The sequence below is a fragment of the Xyrauchen texanus genome, chromosome 26 (genome assembly GCF_025860055.1).
Source record: "Xyrauchen texanus isolate HMW12.3.18 chromosome 26, RBS_HiC_50CHRs, whole genome shotgun sequence".
Classification (NCBI taxonomy): domain Eukaryota; kingdom Metazoa; phylum Chordata; class Actinopteri; order Cypriniformes; family Catostomidae; genus Xyrauchen; species Xyrauchen texanus.
In genome coordinates, this window is record NC_068301.1 from 14,928,220 (window position 1) to 14,944,962 (window position 16,743).

A 16,743-nucleotide genomic window follows, 5' to 3' on the forward strand; every position below is an offset into this window, starting at 1 on the left:
GTTGTACTATAGGGACTAGCACTCAATGCCTGCCTCATTCTCACTCTTGATCCCTGGTGACTTTGGTTTAAAAATCCCCCCCTTTTCAGCCTGTGAATGCCACTTGCTCTGTAGCTCTACTAGTCACCTTGTCCCCATAAGACCAAGGGCTGTGTCGAAACTTGACACACCTGGTTGTACACTTTACCCATATTGTGTTCTTTAAACATTATTGCGTTGCACTCTAGCTGTATGTAAAAAGCAGGACTTGCACATATTGGCCCCTACAATGTTTTAACATACTACTTTACAAATATGTCTTTTAGCTGGCACTTTTATCCAAAGAAATGTAAAGCATATTACTGGGAGCACCTATTACTGGGATTAAGTGCTTTGCCCAAGAGCATGGTGATGGCTTATTGTTCACCCTTGTTGTTAAAACATTTAACCTTTTTATTAACCAGACCAGCCATGTGTTTGCCTATTGCTAGATTTATTTCACCGTTATTCCATGTCATATTTCTCAATGTTGCCTTAAATAAGTTGTCAAAATATAATTCTTAATAAATTATACTCCACTTAGATCGCTACAGGATGCACTGGGATCCAGACGAGCCACATCCTTCTTGGCTGCCTTGGAGGTTTGGGGGACTCGTTGACATTAGGAATTCATAGTATAGCATGTACAGATATTTAAATGTGGATAATGAATACTCGATCAGTACAGTTGCTCACTGTTTTAGTGGCAGGCATCTTGATAACTTAAGGAAAAGCATATATGATTTATATTGCTGCTGAAAATAGCTGTACAGTGTTTTCCCTTGGATTTTTTCCAGCAGCGGTGCTGTTGTGTGCGCGCCCGCAACACCGGATCCGTATTACTGCTTATTGGTCGAGGAATAGCTTAAAACTGGGCTGTCAAATTCTGTTTCAGGCTGGGCCACATCAGGGTTTATTTGTGCCCTCAAAGGGCCTGTTGAAAATGTGGCACCAGCACCTGCTTTGGCAGCACCCATGAAATTACCAACAATATTATATATTATGTGCACTGAGATGCACATTTGACAGTATAACATTGATTTTGAGGTTGGTTGCAGATGAAAATTATGATATTAACAACATTAACATCTGTGAAAATTAACACCTAATTTTTATTTGGCTAATTGAAATATTCTGACAGTGTGACTAAGTTTGTCTTTACAGATGCCTTTTATCAGGCTCCTACTGATTAATCTACAGTCATCTCTTGGAATTTCTGAAGGCAAACAAAACAACTTACATTTCCTACAATCAGAGAGCATTACAAGAGAACACATTTTATACAGCTGGAAAACTGATAGCTTGGTCCATAATAATTATGACAATTTACCACAGTCCTTCCATAATATCCATAGTTTTAACAATTACATTTGTAATAAGTCTATGGTAACCATAGCTAAAACCATGCATGGCTCCTCACTACCATGATTAGTGTTACGATCCCTGTGTTCTCTAGTCACGTTCATGTCACGTTTCCATGGGGTCCCTCCCTTGTTTGCTGTTTCACCCTCGGCAGTCATGTTCCATGTCACTCTTCCTTGTTATCGTCCCGTGTTTTCCGTTTCACCGAACACCCTCCCTGTCATGTCTTCCTTGTTGCCCGCCTGTGTTTCACTGTCTCTGTTAGAACTACACTTCCCTTCGTCCTCGCTCCTCATCACCGCTGTCACAGCGTTATTGTCCGCACCTGTCGCTTATTTCACGATCACCTGTCTTCGTTAATCTGTCATTGGGTTTGTGTGCTCATTGGTTCCTTTGTTCTCTGTCTGTGTATTTAAGCCCTGTCTGTTTGTTCTGTGTTTGTCGTTCGTTAACGTTAGTATAGTGTTTCCGTGTGTCAGTTCCGATGTCTGCTTAAACGCCCTCTGTCCGTGTTCCCTGTCAGTCTGTCTACTCGTTCACGGTTACCCTGTTGTCCGGTCCAAGGTTCCCCTGCTGTTTTCAGGCTCCTGCCTGTTTTCCCATCGTGGACTTTGCTTTGTTCTAGTGTTTGTTTATTTTGTCCTTTATCCCAAATAAAGCCCGCGTTTGGATCCGCACTCTTGTCTGTCTTCCCTCATCACCACAGAACGAACGACCACTAACATGGATCCAGCGGTTTTACGTGCAAGCTGCAAGCTGATAAGCCTCAAGCAGGAAGACCGTTCGGTGGAGGACTACACCCGCGATTTCCTCTTGATTGCGGGTGCCACTGACTTCTCTGACTTCGACCTGGTGGCGTTTTTCCAGGCCAACCTGAATGGTGCGCTCCAGGAGCGATTACCGCCGACGACGCGCGGCTGGACGCTCCGTGAGTTCATTGAGGAGACTCTGCTGGTCTGCGCTTCTCCGTTCACTGTGGGCGTCATCGAGGAGAACCCTCCCACAGTGGTAACCCTCCATTCGCCCATGGTTCGTCCCTTCACGCCTGCCTTGGTCAGTGAGCCTGCACGGTCCACTTCATCTGCCCGGAGGAGGAGGAGAAGACAGGCCTCCGCCTCCCGGCCCACGCCTGTTACCGTCCCAGAGCCAGCGCCTGTAGCCTCTACCGTCCCAGAGCCAGCGCCTGTAGCCTCTACCGTCCCAGAGCTAGCGCCTGTAGCCTCGACCGTCCAAGAGCCAGCGCCAGCTGCCATGACCGTCCGAGGGCCCACGCCAGTAGCCATGACCGTCCATGGGCCGGCGCCAGTAGCCACGACCGTCCAAGAGCCGGCGCCGGGGGCCACGACCGTCCAAGAGCCAGTACCCCCCGAGCTTTCCAGAGCTCCGCCTTCCGAGCTTTGCAAAGCTCCGCCTTCCGAGCTTTGCAAAGCTCCGCCTTCCGAGCTTTCCAGAGCTCCGCCTTCCGAGCTTTCCAGAGCTCCGCCTTCCGAGCTTTCCAGAGCTCCGCCCACCGAGCTTCCTAGAACCTTGTCTTCCAAGCTTCCTGAGCTTCCCAGAGCTCCGCCCTCCGAGCTTCCCAGAGCTCCGCCTTCCGAGCTTTCCAGAGCTCCGCCCTCCGAGCTTCCCAGAGCTCCACCTCTCAAGCCTCTCGAGCCTTCCAGGGCTCCGCCCCTCCAGCCTCTCGAGCCTTCTACGCCCCTTCTCCCCGAGCCTCCTACGGCTCTGCTCCCAGAGACTTCTGAGCTTTCCAGGGCTCCGCCCCTCCAGCCTCTCGAGCCTTCTACGGCCCTTCTCCCTGAGCCTCCTGTTGCTCCGCCTCCCGAGCCTCCCACGGCTCTGCTCCCAGAGACTTCTGAGCTTTCCAGGGCTCCGCCCCTCAAGCCTCTCGAGCCTTCTACGGCCCTTCTCCCCGAGCCTCCTACGGCTCCACCTCTCGAGCCTCCTACAGCTCTGCTCCCAGAGACTCCAGAGCTTTCTAGGGCTCCGCCTCCCGAGCCTCCTATGGCTCCGCCTCCCGAGCCTCCTACGGCTCTGCTCCCAGAGACTCCAGAGCTTTCTAGGGCTCCACCTCCAGAGCCTTCCAGGCCTCCGCCTCTAGAGCCTCCTATGGTGCCACCTCCATCGGCCCCGCCGCCAGAGCCTTCCAGGTCTCCGCCTCTAGGGCCTTCTCCCAGGGCCCCTGACCCTGTTCCTGATCTGTGGCCTCCGCCCAGGCCTCCTGACCCGGCCCCTGTCCTGTGGCCTCCTCCCAGGGCCCCTGACCCTGTTCCTGACCTGTGGCCTCCTCCCAGGCCTCCTGACCCGGCCCCTGTCCTATGGCCTCCTCCCGGGCCCCCTGACCCAGTCCCTGTCCTGTGGCCTCCTCCCAGGCCTCCTGACCCGGCTCCTGTCCTGTGGCCTCCTCCCAGGGCCCCTGACCCGGCCCCTATCCTGTGGCCTCTTCCCAGGCCCCCTGATCCAGTCCCTGTCCAGTGGCCTCCTCCCTGGTTCCCCAAACCTGTCCTTGCCCTGTGGCCAGCTCCCAGGCCTCCTGAACCTGTCCTTGCCCTGTGGCCAGCTCCCAGGCCTCCTGAACCTATCCTTGCCCTGTGGCCAGCTCCCAGACCACCTGAACCTGTCCTTGCCCTGTGGCCAGCTCCCAGGCCTCCTGAACCGGTCCCTGCCCTGTGGCCAGATCCCAGGCCTCCTGAACCTACCCTTGCCCTGTGGCCAGCTCCCGGGCCACCTAAACCTGTCCCTGTCTCGTGGCCAACTTCCGGGCCATCCAAACCTGCTCACCTATTGTGGCCACCTCCCAGTTCACCTAGACCTACCCTTGCCCAGTCAATACCTCCCTGCCCTCCTAAACCAGTTCCTTCCCGGCGGAGGATTCCAAGACCACCTGACCCTAGCCCGATATCGCAACCCCATAGACTGCCTGCCTTCCCTCTCGGCCTCCCGGGTCCATCTGTCTGCCCCTTGTGTCTCCATGGACTGCCTAGCTGCCCCAGTGAACTGTCTCATTTCCCTTTTCTCCTCCCCGGTCTGCCTGTCTGGCCCCTGTACCTCCATGGACTGCCTAGTTGCCCCAGTGTTCAGTCTCATCTCCCTTTTTTTCCCCGTGGTCTGCCTAATTGCCCCTTGTGCTTCCTGAATCTGTCTCTGTGTCTCTTGTACCTCCTTGACCTGTCCTTGTGTTCCTTGTGTCCCGTTTGGTCTGTCTTTTCTCCCCCTCTTCTAGCCCCCTCGCCTGGAACATTTTGTGTTTTTTGTTTTTAAGGTTGTTTAGACCGTCTGGAATCCGGTCCTTTTGAGGGGGGGCTATGTTACGATCCCTGTGTTCTCTAGTCACGTTCATGTCACGTTTCCATGTGGTCCGTCCCGTGTTTTCTGTTTCACCCTCGCCAGTCACGTTCCATGTCACTCTTCCTTGTTATCGTCCCGTGTTTTCCGTTTCACCGAACACGCTCCCTGTCATGTCTTCCTTGTTGCCCGCCTGTGTTTCACTGTCTCTGTTAGAACTACACTTCCCTTCGTCCTCGCTCCTCATCACCGCTGTCACAGCGTTATTGTCCGCACCTGTCGATTATTTCACGATCACCTGTCTTCGTTAATCTGTCATTGGGTTTGTGTGCTCATTGGTTCCTTTGTTCTCTGTCTGTGTATTTAAGCCCTGTCTGTTTGTTCTGTGTTTGTCGTTCGTTAACGTTAGTATAGTGTTTCCGTGTGTCAGTTCCGATGTCTGCTTAAACGCCCTCTGTCCGTGTTCCCTGTCAGTCTGTCTACTCGTTCACGGTTACCCTGTTGTCCGTCCAAGGTTCCCCTGCTGTTTTCGCGCTCCTGCCTGTTTTCCCATCGTGGACTTTGCTTTGTTCTAGTGTTTGTTTATTTTGTCCTTTATCCCAAATAAAGCCGCGTTTGGATCCGCACTCTTGTCTGTCTTCCCTCATCACCACAATTAGTAACTATGGTTTCTATAAAAAGAACTATGGCATTTTTAGACATGAAAAACAGCAGTCTAAATGCATTTAGAAACTTTTTCTGTCACAACTACCATACTACAGTAAATCCTTGGTACATTTTTGTAAGTGTTGTGATTTGAGAATGTAATTCTTTTTCTAATTTATGTTTTCGCCTGTTTTATTTGTCAGTGCCTTTTAGAACATGAGGGCTGTTTGTTTTAAATTAGTTTAATCGCTGAGACTTTCACAACAGACAATTCTGTACCGCATTCAAACGTGTTTTGTGCATCACACTGGTTCATAAGCCAATTTCTGTTCCTTTGAGGCCAGTATGGAATTGCTGCACCTGCTCTTTGCACGTGCTGCTTTATCCATGATTGAAAATTGTTGATAATTGATCCGTGTAGCGTGGTTTCATTACGCTTTTGAAGTTTACAAAATGCAATCCAAAACATAGAGAAGACGGGAAGGCTAATTAATATTCACGAGTAAAACACTAACTGATTTTTCAGTGAAACGTTGCGATCCTCTGCCATCCTAAGTTTCAGAAATGAGCTCGCGGGCCACTTAAATTGAAACGAATTTGACACGTGTTATGCGGTAACATCTCTAAGTATGTGCATGTATTTGTTTGTGTGGTGGGGTCTCTTTCACAGTGTAGAAAGTGCACAGCTGATTGGGGCTGGCAAGCGTTATGTTGTGTCATGAATATTAAATTAACTATATGAATTCCCAAGAGCACCACTGCAAAATGCATATAGGGGAAACACTGCAGTAATAGGGTAGTGCAAAGTGGTGAAAATTTAGGAACTGGATAATTATGAAAAACTATCCTGTAGTAGAATTCACAGCTGGTTTATAGCAACACAACATTGTCTATAGCAACACAACATTGTCTCCTCATTTACCTCCAGAGCTCCAGTATGGGTTGTATCACTTTTGTAAAATAGAAGTAGGTCATAGGAGATGTGGTGACTAAAGTTGCTTCTACCTTTTTGGGCTGTTGGAGTCTTGCTTAATGCCCACAGTTTTTTTTAATCTAAAAAAAAAATAAGATGGCAAGCCACCAACATAACCAACAACCAGGAATTCAAAACCCCTGCCAGGTTACAATCAGTCATAGATCTACCTCTCAGTTAGGGCATTATGAGCATGAATAGTTTGCTGTCAGTCTCCTGAGGTTCTAATAATTATGTACATTCTATAAGTAGAATTGGAACTCTGGAGACCCCATCAATTTCACTGATAAAATTGTTTAGACAGATTTTCAACTCCAACAGGTCTTGTGAGCATTCAGAAAAGTGAGAAAAAATAGGTAATTCAAATGAAGTTACGATAAAATGGGAAATACTTTTTCTTGTAAACATCATTCAAAACCCCAATTTGATATGTTTCCTCATAATTTAGAAAGATCTGTGTCCAGCTGCATGCTGAATACTCGATTTGAGTGGACCATAAATTCATCCGTAGATTTTGTCTGGGGGCAGTGCTTTGAATTTCGATTTCAGCAGAATTCACTGTGAGATCGGTCTGTAAGGGAGATATTGTCTTTCAGAATTTTGGTTGCTGTATATAAGAATCTTCTCAAGAGACTTCTACAAACCCTGTTCTGTCACTAAAGGGAAGCACCCTTTAACAAATACCAATTGCTCTTGGTGTTTGCCTATTATCATTCTCATAAGGTTGTTCAGCTCTTCAGTCTGGAAATGCGAAGATGCTGCCTATATGACACGTCCTTTTTATTGGTAGCATCAGTATTCCATCTCCTAAATGAGCTCTTAATGCACTAAAAACAGATTTTATTTTGGTACCCTTGTAAATTGTAGGAAGGCATTGTGGGTCTTCCATTATGAGAACTCTAGATTCTAGTTGTAAGTCTTTTTACCTCTTTGAAATTGCTTCCAAGCGCTGGCTCAGGATGAGGATCAGGCTTTGGAGATAAATGGATCGTGTGTTGTATTGATTTTTTTTCCCTCCATTGGTTCCTTGATCCTGGTTAAGCATTGGGAGATTTAAGCACAGGCCTATGTCAGAGGTCTCTGAACCAGGAGCTTGTTAACCATGTATTTCCTTTGGACCCTACTAACCTCTCAGTACTGGCCCAATGAACAGTATCTCTCCCTCTTTTTCTGCTTTTGAGTGTTTTCCATCTGACTTTTTTTTTGTTACCATTTAAATAAGGCTGTGCTTGCTGGTGGTCACATTTGAAAATCTATTATTGTGTTAGATGCTGGCCTCCTGGATTCAAGGATTGATACTTCTCTGCTGAAGACGAATTTGATTTTTTCTTTAAAAACATGGAGCTCTGCTCTGCCACTGAGCATGCCGCTGCCGTGTGGGATTCTTTACTCACCTGTGGCAGCCTATTTCATCCACTGTTATTACCACTGCTCCACTCCCATGCATTCTTGGATTTTCCCATTCTCTATCTGTCCTGTTTTCTATAGGGGACATTTCGTATTTCAAATGGTTATGATCTGTATTAAAGTTTAAGGATTAAAGATTAAGCTCTTTAATTTATTTTTGCTTGTGCACCTGTACTTCCTGTCATCATTGTACCAATAATCCCTTCACTTTTCTTAGGAATGATATACTTAAAATATGCCTTAAGAAAACACTTCTAGGTTCTAGCATTTGAAAAGAGCTAGAAAATACTCAGCAGAATGCAGCAGAACTTCAGGGATCTCGAGACACATTTTAAACATTTAACTATTTTTAACTTGACATCTTTTCTTAAGAATTCAAGGCTCATAGTGCAAGATGCTGAAAAAATTACAGCCAAAGGTCCAAAAATTACACAAATATTTGGAGTCTGATGGTAATTGTCTCAATTGTAATAGTGGTAAATTTGTTACAAAAGCTTTGTTTGCTGTTTCTGTGGTGCTTTAAAGGTTCATTTAGAGATGGAAATTCTCAAAGAGGATTTTTGCATGCTGACAGTTTAAATGTTACTGTTAGCACTCTATAGCACAGCATGTTGTCAGCTTGTCTAAGACCATGTCTGAGAAGTTGCAGCTCTAAATTCATCTCCTCTAAAATATTAAAGCTAAAATAAAGAATATCTTGATAAAATCTATAGTTGACCTCAGTAATTGACTAGTCATTTTGGATGAATAATCGACTATTCGACCCATCCTAACCTGTTTAAACTCTAGACCAGTGTTTGCCAAATTCTGTCAACAATTCAAAGTCTAGGGCCATGGCCATCGATGTAAAATTATTATTATTACTATTGTTGTTCTTTATTAAAAGATTTGCACATAAATATTCGTATTTTTTATTTGTTCTTTTTCTCAGTATATGTAGCCTGTTTTATTTATTCAAACAATTATGAACATTTTGTTTGTATACAGATACACAAAACTACACAACTCACTGTTCAGTTCAATATTTTAATAGCCACAGATGCAAAAAATTACGGGCATTACCAAGATCTGAAAAAATTTCGCTACCTGTGAGCTGTTTAATTACAACCGGCTGCTCTAAAATGCTCTCATGTGTGTGTCTGTCCATGCGCTTGTGTCTTGTGATGAATGCAGCACTACTGCACAAGACTCCTTTGTTTTAATCAAAATACAAATCTTTAGGTGATATTAATGTAAACACAGCTGTTAATGTATTATGAGAGTATAAACAGACTGGATTAAATCTGTGCTGTCTTGATAAGATATTAAAGCACACACAGCCGTTAATGTATAAGCAGACAGGACAAATTCTTCAAAATGTTAGATATGTGCGTCTAAATGTATATAAGCTGCATGCTGTCTGTTATAGGCATTCGGTCATTCTTACTGCATCAAATTAATATTAATGTATATCTATTAATCACAGAGTAAAGAGTGCCAAGTAGTTTCATTTAGCATTAAATTACTTTTATTAATGTTTTATATTATATTGTTTTTAAGGTTTAATTGCTACTTTTACTGAAACACTTAAAGCAGTGTTTACTTGGTTCTCTATTTAATTACTAGCTCTTGAATCATTTTTAGAAGATAAACACTAAAGACCTCATTGTTTGATTTAAATAGTTAATTTTATATATATATATATATATATATATATATATATATATATATATATATATATATATATATATATATATATACATACAGTGCATCCGGAAAGTATTCACAGCGCTTCACTTTTTTCACATTTTGTTATTTTACAGCCTTATTCCAAAATGGATTAAATTCATTATTTTCCTCAAAATTCTACAAACAATACCCCATAATGACAACGTGAAAGAAGTTTGTTTGAAATCTTTGCAAATTTATAAAAAAAATAAATAAATAAAACAATCACATGTACATAAGTATTCACAGTCTTTGCTCAATACTTTGTTGAAACACCTTTGGCACCAATTACAGCCTCAAGTCTTTTTGTGTATGATGCTACAAGCTTGGCACACCTATTTTCGGGGCAGTTTCTCCCATTCTTCTTTGCAGGACCTCTCAAGCTCCATCAGGTTGGATGGGGAGCATCTGTGCACAGCCACTTTCAGGTCTCTCCAGAGATGTTCAATCGTGTTCAAGTCTGGGCCACTTAAGGACATTCACAGAGTTGTCCCGTAACCACTCCTTTGTTATCTTGGCTGTGTGCTTAGGGTCGTTTTCCTGTTGGAAGATGAACCTTCGGCCCAGTCTGAGGTCCAGAGCGCTCTGGAGCAGGTTTTCATCAAGGATGTCTCTGTACATTGCTGCATTCATCTTTCCCTCGATCCTGACTAGTCTCCCAGTTCCTGCTGCTGAAAAACATCCCCAGAGCATGATGCTGCCACCACCATGCTTCACTATAGGGATGTATTGGCCAAGAGATGAGCGGTGCCTGGATTCCTCCAGACATGATGCTTGCCATTCAGGCCAAAGAGTTCAATCTTTGCTTCATCAGACCAGAGAATTTTGTTTCTCATGGTCTGAGAGTCCTTCAGGTGCCTTTTGGCAAACTCCAGGTGGGCTGTCATATGCTCTTACTGAGGAGTGGCCACTCTACCGTACAGGCCTGACTGGTGGAGTGCTGCAGAGATGGTTGTTCTCCTGAAAGTTTCTCCTCTCTCCACAGAGAAATGCTGGAGCTCTGTCAGATTGACCATCGGGTTCTTGGTCACATCCCTGTCTAAGGCCCTTCTCCCCGATCGCTCAGTTTGGCCGGGCGGCCAGCTCCAGTAAGAGTCCTGGTGGTTCCAAACTTCTTCCATTTACGGATGATGGAGGCCAATGTGCTCATTGGGACCTTCAATGCTGCAGAACTTTTTCTGTACCCTTTCCCAGATCTGTGCTTCGATACAATCCTGTATGCATATTTTGTTCTGTGCAATGTTATTGTTAATGTGCACTATTCTACATGTATTTGTATCACAGTACCTTGTGTTATATTATCCAGGAATTAATCCAGTCATTATCAAAATAATAGGTGGCTTCGGGAGTCCGTTTGGAATATACTCATAACAAAATACATGTGCAAATATAAATAGGACGTATACTTATGCTACAACGCTCCTTACTCATCTCACTCGCAAAAAAACACATTACATACTCCTCAGAATGCATCAACACCATGGAAAGAACATTATGAAACCGTTATGCCAAATTAGGTCAATTAATGCTTTAACAGCATTCAAAATATTAATCTCTAGCAGCTGAAGTTGTGGGTATGAGAATGGTATAAATATTTGTAGTAGAGTAACAGCACTGCCTACTGTACAGGGGTGAAATTTTTGTAATTATATTTTTGTAATTGTATAGACCTTTCGTCGGAAGTTTATCTCACATAATTGTCATGGATTTGGTGTGAACAGGCCTTTAACGCAGGCCAAGCATTTGTCTACTGAGCCGTCTATTGAGGAACCCTGCTCAAGACCATGCTTTCCAATACTATTCATCATTCTACACATAATGTGCAAGTATGTAAGTGTGTGCACATGTATGTGTGTGTTTCAGGTGGTGCTGAAGATCATCAAGCATTACCAGGAGGAAGGTCAGGGGACTGAGGTAGTGCAGGGGGTGCTTCTGGGACTGGTGGTGGAGGATAGGCTGGAGATCACCAACTGCTTCCCTTTCCCTCAGCACACTGAAGATGATGCAGACTTTGATGAAGGTGAGGGAATAAAGTGTTTAAATCATTAATTTGTTTGACAAAATAAGGTGTTATTCAAATTCCCAAATTTTTGATTTAAAAATTTTACTTCATTTGGCACTTATTGTATCACTAGCCTAATCACTACCAGATTTTGAAGTAATACCTTCAAAACAGATGTCGTCCTAGTGTCTTTCTCAGATCTCTCTCTCTGAAATGAAAATAGATCTTTGCTGAAATTGTTATTGGCTCCCTGAATATATTTTGAAATAATTATTATGAGCAGCTTTTGGGGAAAAAGATGTGATTTAGTGGCTTGAAAATTCACATTAAGGTGAAGTGTGTAATTTTTTCGACTTCAGTCGACATTATTTTTGCAGTTGTTCTTGGTGATGCTAGTGATGGAGGAATTACACACTTCAGCTTTAAGCACTGATGGAGTGCAGGTGAGGAATATACACACACATACAATTTCTGGGAATACTATAGACATCTTCACACTGCTAGATAGTGATCATATTATTCCAAATGCTTTTTAGATTGTCTTTCTTAAATTGTGGTTGATAAGTTGTCAACAACCTTTATTTTTTAAGCAGCTATTTGAAGGTAAAACATATTCCTCCCTCCATCTTATTTTCTCTTTTTACATATTTTCTTTTTTCTCATCTTCTCGTCGCTTTAAATATGCATATGCACACATATAACCACACACACTCTATTAGTGAATGGATAGATGGATATTTACAGGATACAGTGTACTTCATCAGAAGGTGTATTGGTTCATTATTCATTGAGTTACTTGGGACACACAGAGTGATGTAAGGAATGGGAATAGACTTTTAATCTGAGAAAAGAAGCCTCCTAGTAAAGTAAAAAAAATAATCTGTTTCAGACACACTTTGTGTGTCTTGCCTTCCTGTTGTTTTGTCCCTATACTCTGCATTCTCACACCTCTGAGCAGTCAGTATTAGTGGCTTTTCCACTGCACTGTACAACTCAGTCTGCTTTTTGGGGGTTTTCCACTGTGGATAGTACCAGGTACTTTTTTTTAGTACCAAGCGTGTTTCCAAGGTTCCAAGTGAGCCGAGCTGATACTAAATGTGACGTCAAAAACCTGCATATCGCTGATTGGTCAGAGAGAATAGTCACTACCAGCGGCACTGGATTTTCGACACGGAACATCAACCCGCTAGTTTTAAAGTTAGCTACAGTGATAGCAGTATCATTTGTTCACTTTCGAATTGTAAAAAGAAATGGCTGTGCGCAAAACCACGCCGTGGTCAATAAACCAGGTGCAGACGTTCCTCTCATTAGTGGATGATCAAAACGAAAATTCTTTCAGGAAGTGTCTCAGCTGTTGGTCGCACAGCTACCACCGGACCTACCAACAGTGTAGGGGAAAGTTAAAAAAACAAAAGAACCATCAAGGAAAAGTGGAAGTGGTTCGACCAAATGGGCGCTAGACCAGCAAGCAATGGGAGGGAGAGAGCCCTGGAGGATGGAACGTTAACTCTATAATCCGCTTGAAAGCTTCACTTTATTTAGTTGACTAGCTACTGGAAAGCTTGCTTATAAAACAACCATGCCAATTTAACTGTTACACTTGTGTAAAATCACCACGCAACAACTACTTTATGCAGTACAAAGAGCTAGTATCTAACAGCTAGCGGACGTGTTATTGTTTATTGTTTTGTGTCGCGTTTAAGATGATGTCACGGCAGTAGAGGCGGTGCATCTATGACGATCAGCCTATAATCCCACCCACGTTGAGGTGGCAATAAACAGCCGTGGAAAAGCAAGCTCAGAAAAGTAAAGCGAGTAGAGTCAAGTCGAACTGTAATGTGCAGTGGAAAAGTGCCATAGTCAGGTTTGTTTGGTACCCCTGGAGCAACCCTAACTTAATTGTCTTGCCCAGAGGCACAATGGCGATTTAAAGGAACCCACCCTCCAGGGTTTGAACCCAGGACATTTGTGTTACCACCATGATCTTTAAATGATCATTTATTAATATTTTGTGTGGAAAAAAAATCCACACAAAATATTAATTAAATGGTCATATATGACAAAATCTTAATAACTTGTTCTTGACAATTTGCAGTCAGATTACAAATGACCCATATTCAAACACTCTGGTTAATGAGAGAACTATTCAGTGGCAGACTAGTGGTTAAAGAACAAGCAAGCTGGCCAAATGGTCAGCCTTATCTAGTTGTGCATGAAATATTTATTCCAAGGTTGTCATAGAATAGAAATGATCCATAAACTAAGATACTAAGATACTCTGTTAACGTTAGTAAATGCAGTGATGTTTTTTCTGACCATGAACAAACAATATACTGTATTTTACATAATTTATTAATAGTGGTTAATTTTAATTGATTAAAATATTAAAGTTTGATTTGCTCATTATTAGTTCATTTTTGTTAATTATTAATTAACTAATGTTAACAAATGTAACTCGTAATTTAAAAAAAATGCATTAGTATATGAACAAATTTACATTAATGAAGATTAATAAGTGCTGAAAAAGTTTTGTTTATTGTTCATTCTTATCTAATTTAGGAAAGTAATGGAAATGTAACCTATATTATAAAGTGTTACCAAACCAATAAGTGTAAAATATCAACAAAGTTGCTGATACTTTAATAACCAATTTGCATGTGTTATAATACATATTGCATATAAAGGGATCATATCAAGTAAATGGGTTTTCCTTGATCTTTTAAACATTCATTATACAATGTAAAAATACTGCAAATCTTTCAAAACTTCCTAGTCCACAAAAACCCACTTATTGAAGCTTGGCTGTAAAAACAGCATCTTGATTCTATTTTATTTCATTCTATTTTGTACATTTATGCGTATAGACAGTTTTTTTCAATTACACCTTGAAATTTTCACGTTTACTTCGTCCTTGTACTTTGTCACACATTAATCTCCTCTAGAAGTGAAGGCTTTTTTATTTTATCACACCATCGGGCCAACCTGCCAACCTCCGTTTACTGCCTGCCAGCTTGTCAGTGGTCACGAAGGCAGAAAATCGCCAATAGTCACGCTAGTAAATGATGAAGTAAATTGTGGTGTAATTCAACAGAAACCTGTATCAGAGCACAGGTTGTGCTTTTATAAGGCTTCTCCAGAGAGCGCTAGCCATAATGCCTCATCAGGCACAGTATGAAGAGCAGCAAGTGTGAGTGGTTTGGTTTCAGCACAGAGACAGAGAGAAGCTGCATTGTTTATGGGGATTTTATAGCTTGCAGGTTCACTGTTGTAGCAGTGAGATGAGCCTGTGTCATGGCAGGGAGAAAGAGGCAGGTGTGCATTATTAAAAGGGCTGTACAGGCTCAAGAAAGGACTTCGTTGTAGTTTCGTGAGCCTTAAGTATGGTGCAGATTTTTTATTCCATTTTATATATTTTTTTTTACATTGATCCGTTCTGCAACCATTAGAAGGGAAAACATGAGTACCATTTGAATTGACGACTTCTGTAATGAGTTACGATGCATTTATTAAATAGATCAATCAGAAGTGTGTAATGTCTGCGCCACTAGCGTCAATAAGCAGATTTGCAAAAATAATGATTTATTGTAATGATTTAGTCCTGTATCTGCCAGTAAGACAGTCTCGCCTCAAACTAATGCCATTAATTGAGCCAATAAATGTGTTTAATGTTATATAATGTTTAAGACAGCAGTTTAAGCAAAACCTAGATTTTTTGTTTGTCTGTTTTTGTCTGTTTACATTTACGATGTCAAAACCAGAGAAAAACAGTCAATTTGTGAATCTCATGTAAATGCAGTTTACTTGTGTTGTCTATTTTTTATTTTGAATCCATGTTTAAAACTTACAAGGGTTTCATTGTACATGTATTCTAGTATGCTGATAACTACCAACAATCTGCCTATATAAAAAAAATCAGACAACACAAGAAATATGTGTTCATTTGAGATTTGAAATCAACCTTTTATTTTCTGCTATTGACATCAAACGCAAACAGTCATGAGCATGGCTTATACTCTTAGTTATCTCTGAATATTAAGATCAACATCAAAGCAATTTCACACTTCAGCTTTACATTTGTACTAATTCTAAAAGATAAGTATTCAACTCTGATGCCTTCATTTGCAGCCAGCCTCAAGGGTAGTGTGAATCTCCAAGTGTACATTAACGCAATGACTCTGACACTGCCTGTGGTGTCCTCATAGATAATCTATTCTCTTGTTCTGCTACAGGGTGTGTACATATGACAAAGTGTGTTTAAAAGCACAATTGACCCCCACCATACCAATCACAGCATGTCTCTCCTTCTTTTACTGTCTTTAGCTCCTTGGCCTGTGCATGACAAATTATGGAGCCTAATGGATATTTAAACACCCTTCATATGCAAAGCAAGGAGCCGTGAACTATATGGGCTGCAAAAAGGTGTTAATTCACTCTGAAATGAGCAGTCCAGACTCACTTGCTTGTTTTTCCTTCAAGGCAATTGCTGTTTTTATTACTTATTTATGCATTAATTTTAAAAAGAGCTGGCCACCTTTCCTTCCTTCCATGCCTGGAACTGTCATGTAAATGTATAAAATCTTAAAGAAAATGTATGGAAATTTCTATTATGAATATACTTTACTAGTTGTGCTCTGCTATTAATCAGCTAAATATTACACTTGTGAAGAATAAAACGTGGTATAATGAGTCAGATTCTTTCAGTTAATTGGTCGAACCGTTTCATGAGACAATCTGTCTGAATTTGAGTGATTTTTAAGAGTCTTACCCAGTGATCATAAATGTCTGGAAAGGTAATGGAAATGTATTTGTCAACAAGCATGGGAAACACTTGTTTTCATTTTGGTACATAATAAAAACCTCCCAGTGACCTGAGGTGACTTCTGTCACTCCATTTTCTTTCACTCTTCTTTCTTTTCTTTTTTTACCTGGTGTTTGATAGACTCAAACAGAGTAGAAGTCTTTCAGGTGGTGCAATTGACTCTTATCTGATGGAGAAGTACAGGTTTGCTTTGGAGAGACTGCAACGGGTGGATGGAACTCCTAAAGAGCATAATACAAACATTCACAGAGCTTTGCAGCCGAGATAAGCTTAGTCTGTGACCTTCCATTTTCAAAGTATGAAATATACCATAAAAAGAAAGTTAGATTCAGCTGTACACATCTCGTAAAGTGTTTTTTCTTTTGTAGTTTTTGATTTAAAAAAAAAAAAAGATTTGTAAAGATGTCTATTGTAAAGATAATCAATTAATCAATTAAATAAAATACCGGTCAAAGGTTTTGAAACACTTGACTGAAATGTTTCTCATTATCATTATGAAGCATGTACTTAAATGTTTGAAATAATTTT

The 16,743-nt window shown here is 41.9% G+C and overlaps 1 protein-coding gene across 1 annotated transcript in view; it reads left to right on the forward strand.

Annotated features, from left to right (window-relative positions):
* The window catches only part of eif3hb (eukaryotic translation initiation factor 3, subunit H, b), a 114,579-nt gene that overhangs the window by 28,054 nt on the left and 69,782 nt on the right, over window positions 1–16,743 (forward strand). The window contains exon 2 of the mRNA XM_052093126.1: window positions 11,258–11,414. Within this exon, the coding sequence (XP_051949086.1) occupies window positions 11,258–11,414 (157 nt within the window). The remainder of the gene's footprint in view (window positions 1–11,257; window positions 11,415–16,743) is intronic.